Source organism: Hypomesus nipponensis, chromosome 13 (assembly GCF_054491055.1).
Source record: "Hypomesus nipponensis isolate SF chromosome 13, ASM5449105v1, whole genome shotgun sequence".
Taxonomy (NCBI): Eukaryota; Metazoa; Chordata; class Actinopteri; order Osmeriformes; family Osmeridae; genus Hypomesus; species Hypomesus nipponensis.
In genome coordinates, this window is record NC_140373.1 from 3304300 (window position 1) to 3325514 (window position 21215).

Here is a 21215-nt window from a genome sequence, read left to right on the forward strand (position 1 = left end):
TGGCCCCCCCACCCAGTTCTACCTCACATAGACGTGTCCACAGCCTTCCTGTAGAACGGCCCTGGGGTCAAAGGTCAGGCCTTGACTCAGGGCCTCCGACCATAAGCACCACACCAGGGTGTCCACCACAGAGCTGGAGAAACTGGACCAATCCGACGGGGATTCGAACCCAAACAGTTTTGAATTAAGTGCAGCATGCCATACAAATTGGCTGTGTAATAACGGGCAGATGGAATGGGGAAACAGTCTGGGAATGTGTGCTTTTATCCCGGGGCCTGCGACCCTGGAAAATCAGGCCTCCCTCCCTCCCCCACTCCTTCCCTCTCTCCCTCTCACCCTCTCTTCCTCCCCCCTCTCTCCCCCCTCCCCCCTTCCTCACTCCCCCCCCTCCCCCCCCTCCCCCCCTCACCCTCTCCCCCTTTCTCCCTCCCCCTCCCTCTCTCTCTCCCCCCTCGGACCCCCTCACCCCTCCCAGGCGCCCCGTTTGCCAAGAGAATCTAAGATATCAGGCATCTATTAGAGCTGCACTGGTTTCAGATTCCTGTTTCTATTGGTTTGCCCTTGAGATTTGGGCCTCTCAACAGACTCATGATCTGTGAGGCTATTTGCTACAGTACGTGCTCACAAGTGTGTCATACTTACACACACTCACACGCACACACTCCAGTCTTTAATCATCACGTATTATTGGGCTCTGTTCTTTTCTAAACAGTCATTGATACATAAATCTGTTATGACTTTAATACACTTACATTTGATTAAGGCAATTTCGTCACTTTTGATACCTCAGTAACCATGTTTGGCTTTTCTTTGATCAATAGACTTTGTTCCAGAAAATTAGAACAAAAGAATCCAAGACATTTCGTGGATTTTAATTTTAACTGGAACCGATCTCCTCAGAAACGTTCTTTGAACATTTGCCCAAATGTTGGTTAAGTCTGGCATCTGATTTATATTTCACCTGGGATGGGTCTGGATCAGAAATCTAACTAACGATCTTAAAAAAAAACATTCGCTCCAAGAGACAAACTCTGTCCTTTATAGTGAATTGTTTCAGAATGTGTTCGTATAGCGGGGCATTTGTGGCAGTGTCTGTGCCGCAGCTGTGGTTAGTATTTTTTCTGAGGAACATGTGTGACATGACAGAAGCTTCTACGATGTTTCTCTATACATGCCATGTCAAATTTGTAATCACCATCGCTCTCTCCTGTGTGGATGGTTGCAGGAGCCAGACTGTGAGGTCCACACAGGTCTGCGATCTGAATCGGCGCGTTTCTGATAGATGAAGGTAGTTCAGCTCATCAGAGATTCATGGAACGAGGAGCTCTCTTTTCCAGCAGTTAATAACTAATGAGCAGAGCGAGGCTGAACTCATTAATTATGAAACTGAGAAAAATGAGTTCTGCAAATATCACATATGATTGATGACTTGGGTAATAGCAGTTGGGACACACACTGGCAGCATGAATTATAAACCCCAAGTCATCAGGACTGCAGAGGAACTGCCTTCAGCAGCGCATGTCAACTAAGTGGACTGCGGAATAGATATCCGCACATAGTGTACATACAAGTACTGTATGTGCCCCATACACAGAATCATACCCAACGTTTTAGCATCCAACTCACAAACGCTGCGCCGCAGTATTCCTCTGTCTTGTTCTCTTCCCCGCACACAGCCTAACGTCGATCTCCTTCTCTTCCTGTAGCCTGTAACTGCAACCTGCACGCCCGCCGCTGTCGCTTCAACATGGAGCTGTACAAGCTGTCAGGGCGGAAGAGCGGAGGGGTCTGCATGAACTGCCGCCACAACACGGCGGGTCGTCACTGCCACTACTGCAAGGAGGGATTCTACCGCGACATGGCCCGGCCCATCACCCACCGCCGGGCCTGCAAAGGTACGCTGCTGAAGCAGACGAGACACGGTGGAGGGCGGGGTGAAGGATGCAGCTTGTCTGTAACCTTGAAGTGGTCTGGTTGACTCAGAGTAGAACTGCTGGGACATGTTCTGGTGGTTTGTGGCCGTGATGGGATGAGTAGTACTGAAGTTTAGAGTCAAAAGTGTGCCACAGGTAGCTGATACGGTGTAGTTATATATTATGGGGTTTATTTGAAGTGGTAAAACCCCACAGAAATACAGTGTAATTTATTGTAGAGTACAATAAATATCAAGTAGAGATCAAATTTCAACCTCTCGAGTCTAGAAACTTGAAAAATCAACTGCCATTTTAGTGGGCAAAAATAAACCACAACCACACACGCCAGAAAATGAGAAACTGTCACAGAAGCCGTTCTCTCAAACCTCCCAAATATTTGCCCACAACCACATTAAAGTCACTTTAAATCAGCAGTTGAAAAAGGGTTTGAGTTGCGTAATATTTCAATTTTGCTGTGAATATTTTTCCGGCTGATATACCACAGTTTTATTTCATAGTCTTGCTCTACTCATTGTAACAACATTAGTTTCCTGCCCTTGTTGCCGGGGGAAACATGCAAATCAGCTGCAGAGAGGGTATTGGTGGGGGTTTCTTCTATGGATTCCAGTGAGAGTCAAGGATCACTTACCAAGACCTCCCAACAGTACAGCTGGTGAGAACTGCCAACACTCGAAGCCCTGATAAGTTTGTTTTAGTGGAGATTTTAGGGTGAGAACGTCCCTTTAGTTTTGAACCAGAGTTCCCCGCACTGCCAGGTAAAGTCATGGGGGCTGCAACTGTACCCGGGGCAGATCCCTGAGGCGTTACTGTACCCAGGGCAGATCCCTGAGGCATTACTGTACCCAGGGCAGATCCCTGAGGCATTACTGTACCCTGGGCAGGTCCCTGAGGCGTTACTGTACCCCAGGGCAGATCCCTGAGGCATTACTGTACCCGGGGCAGATCCCTGAGGCGTTACTGTACCCCGGGCAGATCCCTGAGGCGTCACTGTACCCCACACACGTCCATGGTGGAGGTACATTTACAGAATTAGAGTGAGCGGTCATTACTCATACAGCAAGAATGAGTCGATAGGCAGTGGGTCACGTCTGGGTTGTCGACAAACCATTTATTGATGTTGAGAGTGTGGCTATGGGACATGTAAGTCTACCATAGGAACGCCACAGCTGCTGCAAATGTGTGTCTCTGGTACTAGAATATACGACTAGATGATAAAACATTCCCCCTCTCATCTCTTGGACGTCTGGGAGTGCCGATCCCACAGGCACCCCCAGGCTGTGTGCGATCCGGTTTTATCAAAGCCCACCAATCGGCCGGACTGCCTGTGTTGACTGTGTTGCCCAGATGTGAAGGAAATGAAAGTTTCCGTGGAAACGGCCCTTCAACCTGGGAGGCTGGCAACATGATTGATCAGAGCAATCCAGAGGCCTTTTAGGACCTGTCTCTTTCTCTTTGTCTGGCCCTCGCTCATTCCCTCGTCCTCCTCCGCGGACAGCCTTTTTCGTTCGCCCCGCTCGCTCTCTCTCACTCACTCACTCACTCACCCTGCCTCCTAATCTCTCTGTCTCTCTCTGTCTCTCTATGTCTCTCTCTCTGTCTCTCTCTCTGTCTCTCTCTCTGTCTCTCTCTCTGTCTCTCTCTCTGTCTCTCTCTCTGTCTCTCTCTCTGTCTCTCTCTCTGTCTCTCTCTCTGTCTCTCTCTCTGTCTCTCTCTCTGTCTCTCTCTCTGTCTCTCTCTCTGTCTCTCTCTCTCTGTCTCTCTCTCTCTGTCTCTCTCTCTCTGTCTCTCTCTCTCTCTCTGTCTCTCTCTCTCTCTCTGTCTCTCTCTCTCTGTCTCTCTCTCTCTGTCTCTCTCTCTCTGTCTCTCTCTCTCTGTCTCTCTCTCTCTGTCTCTCTCTCTCTCAGCAGACAGGGCCTGTGTGTTCTCAGTTTGGATCAGAGCGCTCGCTTGCCCTTTAAGCTCCCCATCTCTTTCTCACATCCTCCCTCATTTCCTCTCCTCCGCTCCGCCAACTCTCCTCTCCTCCACCATCCTTCTTCTCGTTGATGATTGTTCTGTCTTTCCTCTCTGATATCCAGTAGATGTCACACACACACCTGTGTGATATAGATATGTATATCACTCTGATGGTGACAGTGCTGAGATGGGGTCAGAGTTCAGAGCATAGCTGAGAAACTGAGAAATAGCAATAAAATACAGGTGTTTCCAGAGTAAGGGGTGGGGGGTACAAGGAGGGGTAGTCGGGTGGGTTGGGGGGGGGGGGGGGGGTACAGGGAGGGGTTTTTGGGTTAAGGGAAAAATGTCTGCTTCTAATTAGACAAACTCCTCAGACGGGTGTCCATTGCAACCCTGTGAAGGAGTGTGACACGCGCGCACACAGAGACACGTCCACTTAAAGCACTGCCAGTTTATAGACAGGCTGGGCTTTGATGGATGGGTCAAGTGGCAGCACCTCATCCCATCTGCTCGCAGTTACACCAGGGCGCTGACACACTATCACAGCTGCACACACACACACACACACAAAGTATGACAGCCCTCCTCCAGCCTCTCACCCCCAGTCCCCCCCAGGCTCCTGCCCCGTTTCAGTGTGCTCTCTGTGGGCATCGTGTGCCGGGGCAGCAGCCCCTGCCACTCTCTACCAACACTTTACGGCGCTGGGAGTATAAAAACAGCCGGCAAATGAAAGAAAGGTGGGGACCATCACAGGCCAGGCTGTAACCATCCTGCCCCGCGGTATACGAGGTCCTCCATGCACACAGTTTTATTTCACTCCAAGTGTTCGTCGTAGTCTTGGCATCCTTCGACCACAATGAACTTCAATGAAAAGAATTTTAATTGAGGCCACAGGACACCCCAAGCAGACCTTGCCAACACAAGCCACATTTGCTTAGAATTTCCTTGATTTTTGTAGCAGGTCGTGGACATTCTTAGCGAGGAAAGCTCAAGCCGATGACGCAATCCTACCCAATGAATATGTGTTCATTTGATCTTATTGGTGATGGGGTCCTACAGCAACATGTACTGAGAATGTACATTACTTGAAGGGTAGACAATTATGCTTGGTCATCTGCAATCTCTAGCGCACACACACACACACACACACGCATTTGCCATGCAACACCCACACACAAAGAGCACTGTTAATCAGTTTAGAGCGAACAAACGCCTGTCCAAGGACTACAAATCCCAAGGCGGTGCCTGTCACGCCTTCAGTCAAACAGGCTTGAAAAGACATCAACATCTGAGGACATTTTTACAGCTTCTTAACTGGCCCAAGCCCCAGCACATAAAACTTCAGAAAGACGGTGCTCAGAGAGCAGGGGTGGAGGGGGGGGGGGGGGGGGGGTGGAGGCGGGGGGGGGGGGGGTGGAGGGGGGGGGGGTGTAGGGCACACTCACCCGTCTGGACCAGCTCTTTTCTGTTGTTCTCAGTAAGCGTCTTCAAAAGCCAGACATCCTTTTCCTGACAACTACAACTACCTCGTACGATTAACAGTCACCACTGTTTGTGGGAGTTCTGCACAGTCGGGTTAGGGTTAGCTATGGTTAGTTATGGCATTACCCTGACTTCAGTGCGTCTCCACAGCGGTGAACTAGTTAAAAACACCTGAATATAACTCCGGAGCTCTTGACTTGGCTGATTGCTAGTTGTCCTTTTGTTGCCAGACAGTCAGTTAAACAATGGATTAGTCTGGGAACCAAACAAAGGAATGTTCTTTCTCTACATGCCTTGGCATATGCCACCCAGACTGGCACTGCCAGAGAGAGATCCAGTGACGGCAGGTTTACACAGATGTCGAGATTGTCTCTGACAGGGAACCAAGGTCTGTCTGACCGTAAACCCATTTACTGTGTCACTGGAAGAGTAAACCCATTTACTGTGTCACTGGAAGAGTAAACCCATTTACTGTGTCACTGGAAGAGTAAACCCATTTACTGTGTCACTGGAAGAGTAAACCCATTTACTGTGTTACTGGAAGAGTAAACCCATTTACTGTCTCACTGGAAGAGTAAACCCATTTACTGTCTCACTGGAAGAGAGATCAAAGACCGTGATTGTTTTAAAATACGAGAGAGGGATCCATTGCGTTCTTTTAACGCAGAAACGTGTCTTCATGCGGGTGTTGCTCTCTGATGTTTGTTTGAACAGTGTTGGTTTTCTTTAGTCTGCTTGTCTGTGCTTCCACCTGTGACGGCCACACGTTCCACACCCCCATCAGCTGTGATGCATTAGCACGCCAACAAGGACAAGAAGCCCTAGCATGCAGGCCGCTCCCAAACGGTCTGCGGCTCTGTATCACCTGGGCACAAGAACAGGCCTAGGCTCTTGCAGCAAGGAGAGAGAGAGAGAAAGAGAGAGAGAGAGAGGGGAGAGGGGAGGGGGGGGAGAGAGAGAGAGAGAGAGAGAGAGAGAGAGAGAGAGAGAGAGAGAGATGGGGGGGAGAGAGAGAGAGAGAGAGAGAGAGAGAGGAAGAAAGGGACGGAGAGAGAGAGAGAGAGAGAGAGGGGACGGAGAGTGGGAGAGAGAGAGACACATGGAGAAAGCGCTTCAAAAATGTAACTTTCCATGACTCTATTGCTCTCCTAAAGATGATTTCGATGGGTTTATCATGGAGACCATCAGTCAACATGAACATACAGACATGTGGCGCCAAACATCCCTGAAAACACGGACATCATTTGGTGCTTCCTCCTGTGTTGTAAATAAGAAGGAGTTTTGGTCTTGATTATTGCTCAACACCAGCCAAACGTGAATCAAAGAGAGACACAGAGAAATACATAGAGCGAGACAGAGAGAGAGAGAGAGAGAGAGAGAGAGAGAGAGAGAGAGAGAGAGAGAGAGAGAGAGAGAGAGAGAGAGGGGGGGAGGGGAGGAAGAGAGAGTAACTAACTCCAGAAGACTGGAGTCAGACGTTCATGTTGTGTTGACTTGAACTACGACCTCCGACCTCCTGGCCAACTGTCCTTGACATCCCTCAGGCACATCCCTAACTCTTTACCCAGCAGCATCCGGCCAATCACAGTCTTTCCCAGAAAGTCCCAGTGGGTCAGGTGGTAAGGATTTGGCATGGGCGCTAAGGCCCTAGATTTACGCAGCGAAGCTTCAAACGACCCGAGGCACTTTGACACCCAGCACTCTGGGCCGGTCTGGAAAGGCACATGTGCGTCAAAAGATCAGAGCTACAAACTAAGATCAGAGCCCCTCTACCCTCACCCACCCCCACCCACCTGCCAACGAAAAAATCAATAAAAAAATCAATCACAAAGTCTGGTGCCCTTCTCTGAGGGGACAGACTCCAACCATGCAGGTTTGAGCTGAGGAAAGAGGGCCAACTGCCAACAGCTGGAAGGCCTTCAGAGGCTCCATCATGCCAGCAGCCTTCTGTGTCGTCGAGTTGCCGGGGTCATCACGTTGCCGGGGTCGTCGTTATGCCGGGGTCGTCTTGTTGCCGGGGTCGTCATGTTGTCGGGGTCGTCGTGTTGCTGGGGTCGCCATGTTGCCGGGGTCGCCATGTTGCCGGGGTCGCCGTGTTGCCGGGGTCGTCGTGTTGCCGGGGTCGCCATGTTGCCGGGGTCGTCATGTTGCCAGGGCATTCCCCGAAGTACCCCTCTGGACCCTCTCTTGTTGCTTTATTTGAGGGACAATTACAGCTATCGCATTACTGCCAAGCAATGCAGTTTGCTTTAGCAATTTTGCAATAGGGCTGCTTGTTTTTTAGCTAATTAAGCTCCAACAAGGGACAGACGAACGGTCTTTCCTGTTTTTTTGGCCGGCAGTTCTTTTGCCCACAGGCGATTGTCGTTGCCAGAGTCGATCAACGAGATAACATGGGATGTTTTCATTAGTAGATTGAGAGAGCACAGGATTCAAAAGCATTATTTCGAGTTTACTTTGGAACAAGAATGTCTGGTTGAAGCCAAGTCAGATCGTTCTAAAGCATCCTTCAAACCTGGATGTTGGAAGAGTCGGTGTTCGGCTTTCATGTCTTGCGTTCAAAACAAGGTCTGTCAGAACTTATTAATACAACGCGTGATATTTATCTGCTGTATCAGTTCCTTCTATCAAGAGATCCAGTATATTTTCAGTAATAAACAGTTGTGTCTTTGCTCAAGGACCACGTCTGTTTGCTGTGTATTGGTGGGGTGAGCCAAGGTTAGGAAGATTTAGGAGTGTTTATACTGATGAGCACACCAGCAACAACATTTGGACTGTGTCTCTCTCACATCGCTGTCTCTCTGGGCCTCTTTCTCTCCCCCTGTCTCCCTCTCCCCCTCTCCCTCTCCCCCTCTCCCTCTCCCCCTCTCTCCCCCTCTCTCCCCCTCTCTCCCTCTCCCCTTCTCCCTCTCTCCCTTCTCCCCCTCTCCCCCTCTCCCCCTCTCCCTCATCCTCTCTCCCTCTCTCTCCCACCTGGCCCGTGTGTTGCTCTTGGCAGCTGGCACGCCCGATAGGTTTTCGGGAAGCCATGAAACTGTGTGTGTGTGTGCGTGTGCGTGTGCGTGTCACGGGCACCAGAGCAGCACTTAGGAGACCGGACCAGAGCAGGAGCGAGGAGCAGAGCAGTCGTTTTATGCCTTCCTACTTTGTCCACACACACAGTCACGGACACACACTAATGACCAAACACACACACACACAGGAATACATTCGCTTGGCATCCGCTTGCACTTGACACACCTACATGAGTGTACACAGTCAAACACACGCACATACGTGTAGCACACACACAATCACTGGCTTGGCAACCCATCTGCTCCCAGGACCTACCTGGTCCCCCAGCCCAGAAGGTGCCAGAGAGTCCTCCAGTCTCTCCATCACGGTTATCAATGTCCAGATAACATGTGACAACTTCCTCTCTCCCTGTGTCTCTCTGTCCCACTTCCTCCTGCCTTCCTCTCTCTCTTACCCTATATCTCTGCCTACTCGCTCCTTCCCTCTTTCCCCATCTCTCCCTCACCTTCTCCCTCCTCCCTCCCCCCTGCAGCTTGTGACTGCCACCCGGTGGGCGCGGCAGGGAAGACGTGTAACCAGACGACCGGCCAGTGTCCCTGCAAGGACGGGGTGACGGGCATCACCTGTAACCGCTGTGCCAAGGGCTACCAGCAGAGCCGCTCGCCAGTGGCACCATGCATCAGTGAGTACACAACACACACACACACACTGCGTCTTGACTTTCACACAGCTCACACACACACTGAATGTTGCCCAACTTGTGCTGGAAAAATGTCTGTGTGTCTATCTGTGGGAATCCACACACACATGAAACGTATAAAATACACATTCAGAAACCCACACACGAATACCCTCTGCGGTCTGAGCGAGCGACTCAAGCACCAACACAGTCGTGTGTTGTTCATCCGCGCGTGACAAAGGCAAGGCCCCCTTCGTGCCCAAGTGGTGGCACACACACACACACACAGCCTGCCCTGATCACCCGTCTAGTGTTTGTATCTCTGTTGCCAGGGCTACCCCTCCATCAGGGTTTAAGAGTTAGTGCCCACATCACTCTTCCCAGACGGTTGAAGCGCTCCTCCACCACATCACCTGACCCAGCCTGACCACACAGGGATAGCATGCCGACATGGTCACGCACACACACACACACACACACACACACACACTGACATCACTGTCTGTCACATACACACACATTCAGATCCCATGGCCCAGTATGATTGTTCTATTATATAGTCTTATATGGTATTATATAGTATTAACAGGAGTGGATCCCTGCTGAAGTGAGCCCATCCCATGCTGTGACACGTTGATGCTGCAGGTGATCGTACCACGGTCATCACACTGGCTAGCTAGGTGTACCACGGTCATCACACTGGCTAGCTAGGTGTACCACGGTCATCACACTGGCTAGCTAGGTGTACCACGGTCATCACACTGGCTAGCTAGGTGTACCACGGTCATCACACTGGCTAGCTAGGTGTACCACGGTCATCACACTGGCTAGCTAGGTATAACAATGTCATCTGATAAAGGATGTTTCCTGCGCTACCTGAGAGGAGACTGGCTTTCACAGCTCTGCCCTGGTCTATTCTGGGTTAGGCAGTACTACCCTGCACCACCCTGCACCACCCTGCACCACCCTGTACCACCTTGTCCCTGAGACAGGTAGAGCAGACTGTTGCTCAGACTTCAGCTCAGTCCCACGTCTACCCGGAGGGGCAGTACAGGATGAATGTGTGTGTTTGTGGTGTGTGTGTGTGTGCGTGTGTGTGTGTGTGTGTGTGCGTGTGTGTGTGAGAGGGCTTGCGTGTGCTTATGCTTGTGAAACAGACCACTAGCTCACTGAATTGCATGAAGGCTGAGGAATGAAGGGCAGCTTGCCATCACACTGAGCCATGTGGTTTGGCAAACTGGACTCACCACAAACACACACACACATACACAACAGCCTAGAGTAACCTGGCCTGTACCAAACTGAACCATATGGCGCTGTGCCAGGCTGTGCCAGGCTGAGCCAGGCTGAGCGGACCCTCATGGTGCCATGCTGTAGGTCAGCCTGAACACTGTCGAGCAGATGGAGAACAAGGAGGCAGTAAGGACACAACCACTGTGGCCAAGGTCGACAGAACCACACATTCCAGCGTAACTGTGTGTGTGTGTGTATGTGAGAACGTGTATTTTTGTGTGCGTGCGTGTGTGAGGATACATTTGTGTGTGTGTGTGTGTGTGTGAGTCTGTACAGTGTAAGTGCGTGTATTTCCGCGCGCATGTACGTGTATGTGAATGTGTGTATGTATTTCTGTGAGAGTGAGTGTGTGTACGTCTGTGTGTATTTGTGAGGGTGTGTATTTCTGCCTTGAATGCATGCGTGTCTATGAGGGTGTGTGTTCATTATTCGCAGTGCCCTCTATTGTGGGCCTGGACGTCCCCTTGTCGTCGGTGTCATTCCCCCTGCGGTCAAAGACTTCTGGCCCTGACAGAGCCAACTGCCTGCTCAACACTCAATTACCATGATACCACTGACCCTCATCTGAATGCTCCTTTATCACCCTCTATCTTTGGAGGGGAAGCCCTCAGCTTGGAGAGACTGCGACCAGCTGCTCCCTTCCTCTTGGGAGCTCAATACCCTGTTTGTTTTTGTCCTGGAGGGGGTGTACATAATTTTGGAGGAGGCCAACTGCCACTTGTGCCTCCTCAAAAAAAAAAAAAAAATCCAAATCCCCCTCCCCTCTGTTCTCTCCTCGGATTCAATCGCGTCTCCGCCCCTCGCCCCCCAATCAAAAGCGAGTCCATTTGGGCTTGCGGACGCTAAGCCGCCGTCCCAGTCAGCCTGTTTATCTCAGCGTGTTGTTATCTTCAGCGGTTTTGCTTTGAGAACGAGCATACAATAAAGAAATCCTCAGGGAATTCTCAGAGGCGTGGGGCATCTTCTAGGCAGGCTCACTGGTGTCCTCTGCATCTGCCCCTGGATGGGGCAACAGTCAACCTCCTCTGCCACCTTTCCTTGGGACACATTTACCACCTCTACTACTCTAGCATATGATGTATTTGGGGTGAATTGTTCCCTTAACTTAAAACTGTGAGACATTCGAATTGAAAGTGTTTATAGTTGCCTTGGCGGCTGTGCATTTGTGCGTCTGTCTTTCAATACCTTGTGTTCAAGACTAGTGTGTTTTTATGTGTTGGAATAGTTCATGACTAGTTTATTGGATAAAGTAAGGTTCTGTAATATGTTTTTGACCTGTTCCAACTCTCTCTCGCTCTCGATGCCTTCAATTATTTTCACTCAGCGGCAACGTGCTTCATTTGTTTGACCACACATGCCCACAGCAGGCATTCAGCCAACTGACTTACACCATGTCTGCATAAAATGTATATAAAACTACTTCCAATGGCTTTTCTTCTACATTCTCTGTGTGTTTCAGAAGTCCCAGTGGTCAACCCAACCACCATGGTTAGCAGCACAGAAGAACCAGCAGGTTAGTACTTCCCTGGCCTTAACTGCCACCCGTTTACGAGAAGATTATTTATTTTTATATTTTTTGATATTTCTGGGCTCAGCTGGTGAGCTAGGGAATAAATATTAATGGAGGGTGGGGTCTTGGTTTTTGATGTCTGAGCTAGGAGAACGAGCATTCTGGAATGGAGCCTGTTTTTCCATTGTCTTAAACTTGAGTTCTTGGCACTGGCAGTTAGCCATTAGCCTTAGCAGGTTAGCTTTGCTTTGAGCCCAGCTCCACCTCAACACTACACCAATGGAAAAGCAGCAGTGGTAAGCAGTTGCAGTTTAGCTCCGAAACATGGAAGGAGGGAGGTTTTTGAGGCGTGAAAATAGTGTTGGCAACCGATTTTGAGGGAAAGTTTTTTTTCCGCAGCTTTCTCCCTCTCTCTCTCTCTCTCTCGATTTAAGCTTTGCTCAATTACCCTTCTCTCGTTTTTCAACTGGTTCGTGTTTCACCAAAACAGTGGCGTTGATTTGGAAACAGTGATTCATTATTGGTTTCACAGTAGAACTCAACACCGGACCCTACCTCCCACCACGCCAACACCTCACTGCAAAGCGCACAGGGTGTTCAGCCAGGACTCAGGAAATCACAGCCAAAAATAGGTGTTGCCTGGGCCCTCTTATGGGAGTTGCGTGCAGAAAAGGTCAAAAGGTCACAGAGGGGTAGTTTGTGAGTGTACCCGCCCTTCAAGGGGGAGCCAAGACGGACTCATTTTCTCGGCTAAATGGTTATGATTGGGTCAGTGATGCAGTTCGTGGTAAACGAAATAGAAACAAAAAGTTCAATACCCACCAATGCTAACGCTAACGCTAACCAGCTGAGTGGGCCAGTTAAATGGCCCAGGATGTAAGGAGCCAGTCCTCTCTTCACTGCAGCAGTAGAGTCTTTGAAACCCCAGACACTACTCTCTGTCTGCCAGCCTGGGAAAGTCTTTTCAACTGTGAAGAACACGAGAGTTGTTTATTGTCAATTCATCTCTGCACAAACAGAACATACAAGAGAACCCTCCGACCCCCAAATCTCTCTCTGGTTCTGTCCTCTCTAACTTCCCCATAGAACCTCTCTACCTCCGTCAAGGCCCTCGGAAACCAAAAACCTGAAAATCTCGGCCTGTTTTGTGCGAGGGGCGGTGGACGCAATTTGTCCTTGTCACCGCGCTGTGAAAGAGGCTAGCGTGAACAAGGGTAACCGGAGCCACCAAGGCGATTGTGTGTGTTTTCAGCAGACTGCTCTTCTGGGTCAATGGGCGATTCACCGGGGTCTTTTCCAGGTGAATGCCCATCTGTGAGTGACTCTTCATGGGAAAACACACACTGGCCTCCAGCCAACTCCTCTACACTCATACCTCTGGCCTGGCCACAATTCCAGCAGTAAGATGGATACACACACACATACGCGGATAGCATACACACGCGGATGAATAAAATAAGACGTCCAAATGCTGTATACTTTCAAAATGTTTACGCTCTTCCAACACTTGGACCATCTTTTTTTAATCATCTCTCATGTACTCTCTATCCATCAAACTTTTTCAATTTCTTTCCTTCGCTCCACTCTCTTTTTATCTGTCTTCTTCCCTGAATCTGTTTTCCTTCTTCTCCTTTCCCCTCTCTCCATCTCTCTCTTTCACTCTCTCTCTTTCTCTGGTTGTAGCTAATAAAAGTTCCTGCGCTCTGATATACGGCCAAACCTCCTTGACATTTTTACAGGCTACTCGGCTCCCTCTTCCTACACTTCCTCACCCCCCGCTCCATCCCTCTCCCCCCCAAAAAACTCTCCTTCCCTAAGACGGCCAGCATCACTCCCTCATTCTCGTGCAACCGAGAAATCGGTCATGTCTCCCTTGTTCTTCCCCTCTCTTTTCTAATTGGGCCCATTCCTGTTAGCAATCAGTTTTATGTCAGTTGGTTTGGAGAGCGAGACCGTTCCTCCGTGTGCAGCTTCTGAATGAAGGCAGCACGGGGGCAGACCACAGCAAAATAAGCCCAGCTTTTCTGATTTCACGCTGGGCAAACACACCAGGTTTCACTGTCATTTACATTCGTCTCCTCCAGAATCTCCAGCCTAACATCTAACCGGAATCTGAACTGTAGTTCTGTTGACTTAAAGTTATAGTCAACAAATCTCACTGTACCCGCATAACCTTTCACCAATGACACAGAATGCCCGAACTTCCCATCCAAATTTCACAACCCCAGTGTTATCCAAACAAGTACAGTAGTGCTAGTTTAATGATGGCTGTTGACCTATTGTCCTTTGTCCCGGATGACACAGTTTTGGCTTCGTAAGCATTAGCATATTTGAATTGAAACAGAACCATGGTTGGGAACCACTAGAACGCACCAGAAACGTTGTTGATGACCAGCGATTGAAGAGGTATTTTGGGTCAACGAGGGAAGCCGAAAGACATGCCCAACATCTTGGTCTTTCTATTGGTTTTGCACCAATTTCCTCTAACAGGGAGGCCACAATAACCGCACTGTGGAAGTCCCACCTGCGGTGCTGCAGCGGTCGGCCGGGGTCAACACTCCGGTGTGTGGTCTCTCTCGTCACACTGGCAGCTCCCTGGACCCGCCGGAGCGTGTTCATGACTGTCCCTGCCTCGGCCACTTCCACCACGCTCTGTCTTTCTTCAAGCCCCAACAAAAAGTCAGGACTTGTCAACCTGAACGCTCTCCCCCACCTCCCCTTTCTCTGGTTTATTTCACTAGCTCCACCACCGGTTATTGCGGGAGCTTATGTGCAATTTGTAGGTTGTATTTTATGCCAAAAAGACAGAACAAACCCAACATTTCTTCCATCCAATTCCATTTGTCTCAGGCCCATGTGCTGAGCATGTGTTTTGCTGTTTGCTGGTGTGAATAAATGTTTGTGTGTGTGTGGTATAACACTGTGAAATACTGCCTGCTATGTGTTGCAGACTGCTGTAAAATGGTGTTAGGGTGCGTGTAAAATGGTCTTGTAATAGTCTAAATGTGACCATGTAACTACCTTCAAATCGGGAGTGTCTGAAGGGGTCACTGTCCACAGCAAGGAGCTCCGCCAATGTTGCAATGTTTTAAGTATCCTAGCCTTCTCTCTGTTTACAGACTGTGAATCCTACTGCAAGCCTGTGAAAGGGAATCTCAAGATCAATATGAAGAAGTACTGCAAAAAAGACTATGGTAAGACTACCGTCGTCAAGTCAAGACTACGATCTGACAAGATATTCATTAAATATAAAAAGCAAATTTGAAAACGAGTGATTGAGGAAGAATTTATGATCAGCAGGATATAGGGTATTCTTGTGTATCTTGTTCAAGGAATAAATACAGATTTGTGTTTAAGTGAACTATTCTTTCTGTCTGTATTGCAGCGGTGCAAGTCAACGTGCTGGACATGGAGACGATGGGCGACTGGGCCAAGTTCTCCGTCAACGTGGTGTCCGTCTACAAGAGCCGCGGAGAGCCACTGAAGCGCGGTGACAACATCCTGTGGATCCACATGAAGGACCTGGCCTGCAAATGCCCCAAGATCCAAATGAGCAAGAGATTCCTGGTCATGGGCACCAGCGAGGGCGGGCCGGGGGCGGGGCCCGGGGTGCCGGCAGGGGGCGGAGCCGGAGCGGTGGCGGCGCCTGGTAGTCTCCTGGCCGACAAGAACAGCCTGGTGATCCAATGGAGGGACGTTTGGACACGGCGCCTCCGGAAGTTCCAGCGCAAAGAGAAGAAGGGGAAGTGCAGCAAAGCATGATGGGACAACAGTGCCCATCCATTTCCCATTGGACCCTCCTCCACAACCCCTCGCCTCAGCCTGGCCCTACTGTTCCTCCAATCCGTATGCCACCACCCTCTTCCTGGCTCTCAGCTAGTTACTGCTGGATAGAATACGACTTTGTATCGGCCCCGCCTCCTCCCTCTTTTCCCCGTAGCGTGGGGACAATGCACAGTAAAAAGACTGCATGTATCTTGCCTGTTTTAAGGACCACTCTTGTGTATATTGTATAATTATTTCTTCAGTTTCATTGTCGGAGTGTGACTGTCTGTTTTCAATTGGTCTGCCTTGAAAAGGGACCGTTAAAAAGGGTTCGAAGTGTAGACAAAAGCGGATGCCATTCCCTTCTCTCGACAAAGACAGCAAAAATGTCCACTCTCCTCCCCCATACCAGGCCCTCCCTCCCCCGCCACGCTCTCCCCCCTCCTCTCCTGACACCGTCGCTTTGTAACCCTAGCAACGTTCACGTCCCCACCCGTTGCCGAGGAGTATCGATGGAGCCGGGATAATCAGAGAGATTGACTGAACTAAAGCATCGACTTGCCACTCCAAACCAATGACAAGACACACCGCACAAACTCAGCTTGCCTGCCTCCACCTGTCTGTTCCACAGGCTAAACCCAAACTTCATCAGCACAGCCTGGGCTGAAACACTGGCAGTTCTGCCTCGGCTATGGGAACTGTAGACCACATGAGTAAGCAAACATTGCGTCATTCACCTCTTAGCACATTATCACAACCTCACCACTGCAACCTCTTGATGTTCCAAGGGCTACTCCCAACAGGGGTATTTTCCACCGCAAACCTCAATCTGACCACCACAGCCACTAAACAGCCTTCTGCATAGAAGACTGCAGATGTGTTTGACCCCCCGAGTCAAATGCCTCTGATTGCAGTTCCATTGGGTTAGCTTCTTAGTAGCCCTTGCTATCTGCACACCACCTCGCACCGCTGTTCCCCAGAATTAAGACATTCCCACTCAGGCTGCGTAGACCCCACTTTCATATGTAAGTGAAGGCTCAAACCTCAATAGCTCTCATGATGGCAAATGTAGTCATGCATCACAGTTAAGACTCATTGTTTTTCCTTTGTTTTTTTTTCCTTCAAGCAAGACTCAAGCAAAGCAGTACCCACGTTTTTTGTGAACTGCAGACAGCCTTCCATTGTAAAGTTATAAGACAGCCTTCTGTTGAAAGGTTATAAAAATGTCCATACATGTGTATTCCTATGTGACCAGAGTTTGTCAAGTACTCTTTTATTTTTGTGTCTTTTCTTAGGTTTTTGTTCTTAATTGCTACTTTTGATGGCAAGTAATCGCTTGCCAAAATTAGAGATTATGAATGTGGCTTCCTATTCATGTTAAAAGATATCTTGGATACATGCTATACTTTTCCACTGCAGTTTAGGTTGACAAAATGAATGAGGATGAAAACTTATATCGTACATGTGCTCCGTGATTGTATTACAACGCAAGAATATATTTCAACCTTCATGTTTTCTCTCTTTTTTTTTTTTTTCTTGTTTGCATGTTTGTGGTTTTGCCGGTCCGTCCTGAGAAAAGCAGACTTCCCAGTGAATTAAGATTAGCCAATGTTAACATCACAATCCAGACAAAAAGCTCCAGTCATCCTCCACCACAAACTGGCCCATTGTGTCCTTCTCATCCTCTGCCAAAAAAAAAAGAAAAAAAAGAAGAAATGCCAGTTTTTTAATTAAATCATGAAAATGTTAAATCACGATTGACACAACCCACAAGATTGCCCGTTTGCTCTCCCTGGTTTGTGTTTGTCGTTATCCTTATATCCTTTTGGAAACGCATTCAAATTAATTCAATATGAACGCTAGCGTGTGTCAACTAGCTGGCTGGCCATTAGCATGCTAACAGGCAATCATCTGATGCTAGCTCCCCATGCTAGCGGTTTTGCCACATTGGCTGCAGTGGTATGTTTGGTTTGTCCTGTGTCCATGCTTCCCAGAGGATCCTGTTTTGTCCTCCGTGCCAGTCCCCTGTTTGTCTGCAACAACAGTACGTGACAGATGCTGAAAATGCAGCCCAAAATATTTTTCAGTGCTGTAGGTTACGTTTTAATTTTCTGACTGAATGTATATTTTAAATGACTAAATGTAAGAACACGCATGCACGCAGACATACTGTGTGGTATGACAGTACTTTCTATGAGATTATGTTGTTGAAATAAGAATGTGATCTGACCGCTGTCATTTAAAACTTGTCATGGAGTTTTACTTTCTTTGCAATGAAGTGTTTGAATAGGGGTAGGATGTAGCCTGTTGTAAGAACAGGCATGGCTGTCTCTGTAGAATCAACATCCCATCACATTTAGCAGAGCATTGTCCTCTGAACCAATCCAAAACCAATCCATTTACCAAAGGGAGATAAGATAATCCAGCCATAAATATCGGTGTAATATTTCCCACCCGTATGCAGACATCTGTAAGCGCTAACATTGCAGAGGACAGAACATTCCCTCGGAGGAATTCCCACTTATGGAACTTCTCAAAAATGCAGAACCAAACGGTCTAATATTGATGTACGGCTGCCATGACAGTCTGTCAAACAGGTGGTCCAGTAGCACCCGCTTCCTGGTCTGGTATGTGGCTAGCGTGGGCTCATGTGATAGATAGGAACATGACGTGTCCAACAGGCCTCTGTCGAACTCAACCATGTCACCAGCTTCCTCATGAAAGGCTACTGTACAGTTGACACAGCCTGTTCCCCTTCTGCACAAACAGGAAGTTGCATCTGAGGAACGACTGCTCTTCACCCCTCGTTTCAGTTTTGTCTTCCTCCTTTCTGTCTTCTTCTCATTCTCTCTCTCTGACTCTCTTTGCCTGTTTCTTTCCACCTCTCTGTTATGTGCTTCCTGGAGTGCCTACCCATTCAGCAGATGTTGTTTAGGGACTGAAGGGAATGAAAGCTGTTTAGTAATCTTCATAGGGAGTGTCTCCCCTGGAGTTACCTCAAAGTGACGTCAACAAGCCCAGCAGCTTGGCAAAGGAACTGAGGTTCTAACACCCAGTCTTTGTTCCTCTCCTCTGTATTTATAACGCTCACAGGTGTATGTGTGTTTGTGTGCGTGTAGGTGTGTGTTTGTGTGCGTGTGTAGGTGTGTGAGTGTGTGTGTGTAGGTGTGTCAGTGTGTGTTTTTGTCTCGTCATGTACGTGTCTCATTAAAGTAGCTAAATAAAAGCCTGATACGATGCAGGTGACCCTATGAGAGAATGGAAAGCACTGGAGTCCACATTCAAAGTGGATGTAGAAAGATAATTCACTCCATTTATGTGCCATTTGTGCATCTACTTAAGAAGAATGAAAAAAACAAACAGATGATACAGTTACCACCTCAGGCGGTTCTTTTGGCAGAGTGACCTCTCCCTCTTTGCTTGTGTTGTTCATTCTTTCAGCTGTGTTGCTGCCTGGCCTGCCCAGATGCGGTGAGCTACTATTGAACCTACTACTGTGGTAACATCCGGTACTCCTTCTACCAATGTGTATCTAAAGTAAAGCTTGGCTAACAAGTGGAAACACGACATTGATCAGAACATGACTGAAATAAAGTACTTGCATTAAGTTCTCCTTTTAATCAAACCTAGTTCTGTTTCCGACGACACTATGACCCACTGGCCAATGAGATGCGACACTGCTCTGCAACCCAGTGGACGATGCCGTTGCCACGGACACCATGTCATCCTGTCAACCTCTCCTGTTACGATCGAGTCTTCCTTGTAAATGTTCCTCTGATGCAATGACCACTGACTTTTTAATCGTAAATGAAAAATAAATTATTAGTTAATGACTGCAGTGTCTGGTCTGTATCTTACCGAACCATTTCTGATGATGACCGGTGACCGGGCGCCTTGTGTCTGGTGCTGTGCCCACACTCAGTAAGAGTGGTGGATGGGCAACATGGCGTGTGTCTGCATTGTGTGTGTGTGTGTGTGTGTGTGTGTGTGTGTGTGTGTGTGTGTTTGCATGGGGTGTGTTTCACTGTGAGTGAGCGCTACACAGACCATGAGCCTCTGGATAGGGGTGTTTTTACTCCAACCACAGACATAGCCTAGACTGGGGGGTGGAGATGGGGGGTGGGCGCGTGTATTCCCTCGCCCAGAGCGAAGCAGGAGTTGGAGCTCTGCAAATAAACACTGGGGCAGCACCCCCCAGGACACACAGACACACACACACACCTTACCTCAGAGGAAACCCAACTCCAGAGCCAGAGAGCTATGGCAGGAAACCCTCCTCCCCCCCCTCCACTCCTCCCCCCTCCTCCTCCTCCTCCCCCTCCTCCTTTGCCTCCCTTCATCCTCCAGTCTCCTCTCTTCTCCCCACCCTCTAACCAAACAGGCAACCGCCAGCCCTCCTCCACCCCCTCCCACCCCTTGGTAAATTACAGGAAAGCAGTCATTTATCACCACTTTCACAGAAGGGGCAGGGGAAGATGGAGAGTGGATCTGGAACCAGAGCTGAGACGGTCCGGACACACCAGAGGGCACGTCTCGTCCGTCCATCCCTGCTAACCCATCCCACCCTGGGGGCCTGGAGCTCCTGCACACCCCCCCCCCCCCCCCCCGGCCCCCACCTCCATCCTCATCCCTGTCGCTGGGATAATGCCCGACCTTAATATTGGATTACTGAGAAACCAGAACCTGGATCTACTTCCAGGTTCCAGAGGATGGGGGGCCCGGGTTCTGCTTCTCTGCTCCCCATCCTGGGGGCTGGAGGGCTGGGGTGTGCACTTGGACCGAGCCCCCGTCTCCTCCGCCTCCGAACGTTGACAAACGACGTGCTGAAATTGCGGCTTCGCCATACAGGAACTATTCGCTTGACATGTGACATGTCAGACACGCGCCGGAGGGCCCCGCCCCACCCTGCCCTGGACCGGCCAATCCCCTGACTGGAAACTGAATCAGGACGTGGAGGCAGCTGAACTCAGCTCAGCTCTGCACTTACTACCCCTGGGAGGACGGGGCACACCTCCTTCACACACACACACACACACACAAGCATGAAGACCAACAGTCAGTCCATCTACCCAACCACCACAACATGAATAGCGGCCTGAACTGAATGTGAAAGTTGACAGTAAAATACTCTCACCAAGCATTTTCTCTGTTTCTGGCCCAAATCCCTGTGGGGTCATTCTACACAGACGGATGAAGTATGTTAAGGCTGCAGGTCTAATATCTCAGTGTAGAGTATCTAGAATACACATGACACCCCCTCAGGTTGTACCTCCATGTCAGAGCATGTATTTAGCCAGAAATAAAGAGCAGCCTTGTAATTGCATTAGAACCAAAAATTAATGACTGGCTAAATGTTAAATGTAGGCGAACATGTGTGAAGCACTGAAGCAGTAGCCCCCCTGTATCCATCACTGATATTGTTTGGCTCTGTGTCTGATATGGACCCACCACATCTCTCAGCTCTGACATGGTGTTCTGAGACCCAACCCGCTGGGTCTCCCGATGTCAGCTGTGATTGGTCCAAAACTAACCCCTCCCTCCCCACCTCCGGGAGGGCGATGTGTTGACAGGACCTCCATCA

The 21215-nt window shown here is 49.3% G+C and overlaps 1 protein-coding gene across 2 annotated transcripts in view; it reads left to right on the top strand.

The window, feature by feature from the left end:
• ntn2 (netrin 2) overlaps nucleotides 1-19472 on the top strand; it is a 49642-nt gene extending 30170 nt beyond the window's left edge. For both annotated transcript variants that reach the window (XM_084670569.1, XM_084670568.1), the window contains exons 3-7: nucleotides 1707-1895; nucleotides 8920-9069; nucleotides 11819-11872; nucleotides 14989-15063; nucleotides 15255-19472. In XM_084670569.1, coding sequence (XP_084526695.1) covers nucleotides 1707-1895; nucleotides 8920-9069; nucleotides 11819-11872; nucleotides 14989-15063; nucleotides 15255-15631 — 845 coding nt within the window. In that variant the 3' untranslated portion in view covers nucleotides 15632-19472. The remainder of the gene's footprint in view (nucleotides 1-1706; nucleotides 1896-8919; nucleotides 9070-11818; nucleotides 11873-14988; nucleotides 15064-15254) is intronic.
• The last annotated feature ends 1743 nt before the right edge of the window (nucleotides 19473-21215 follow it).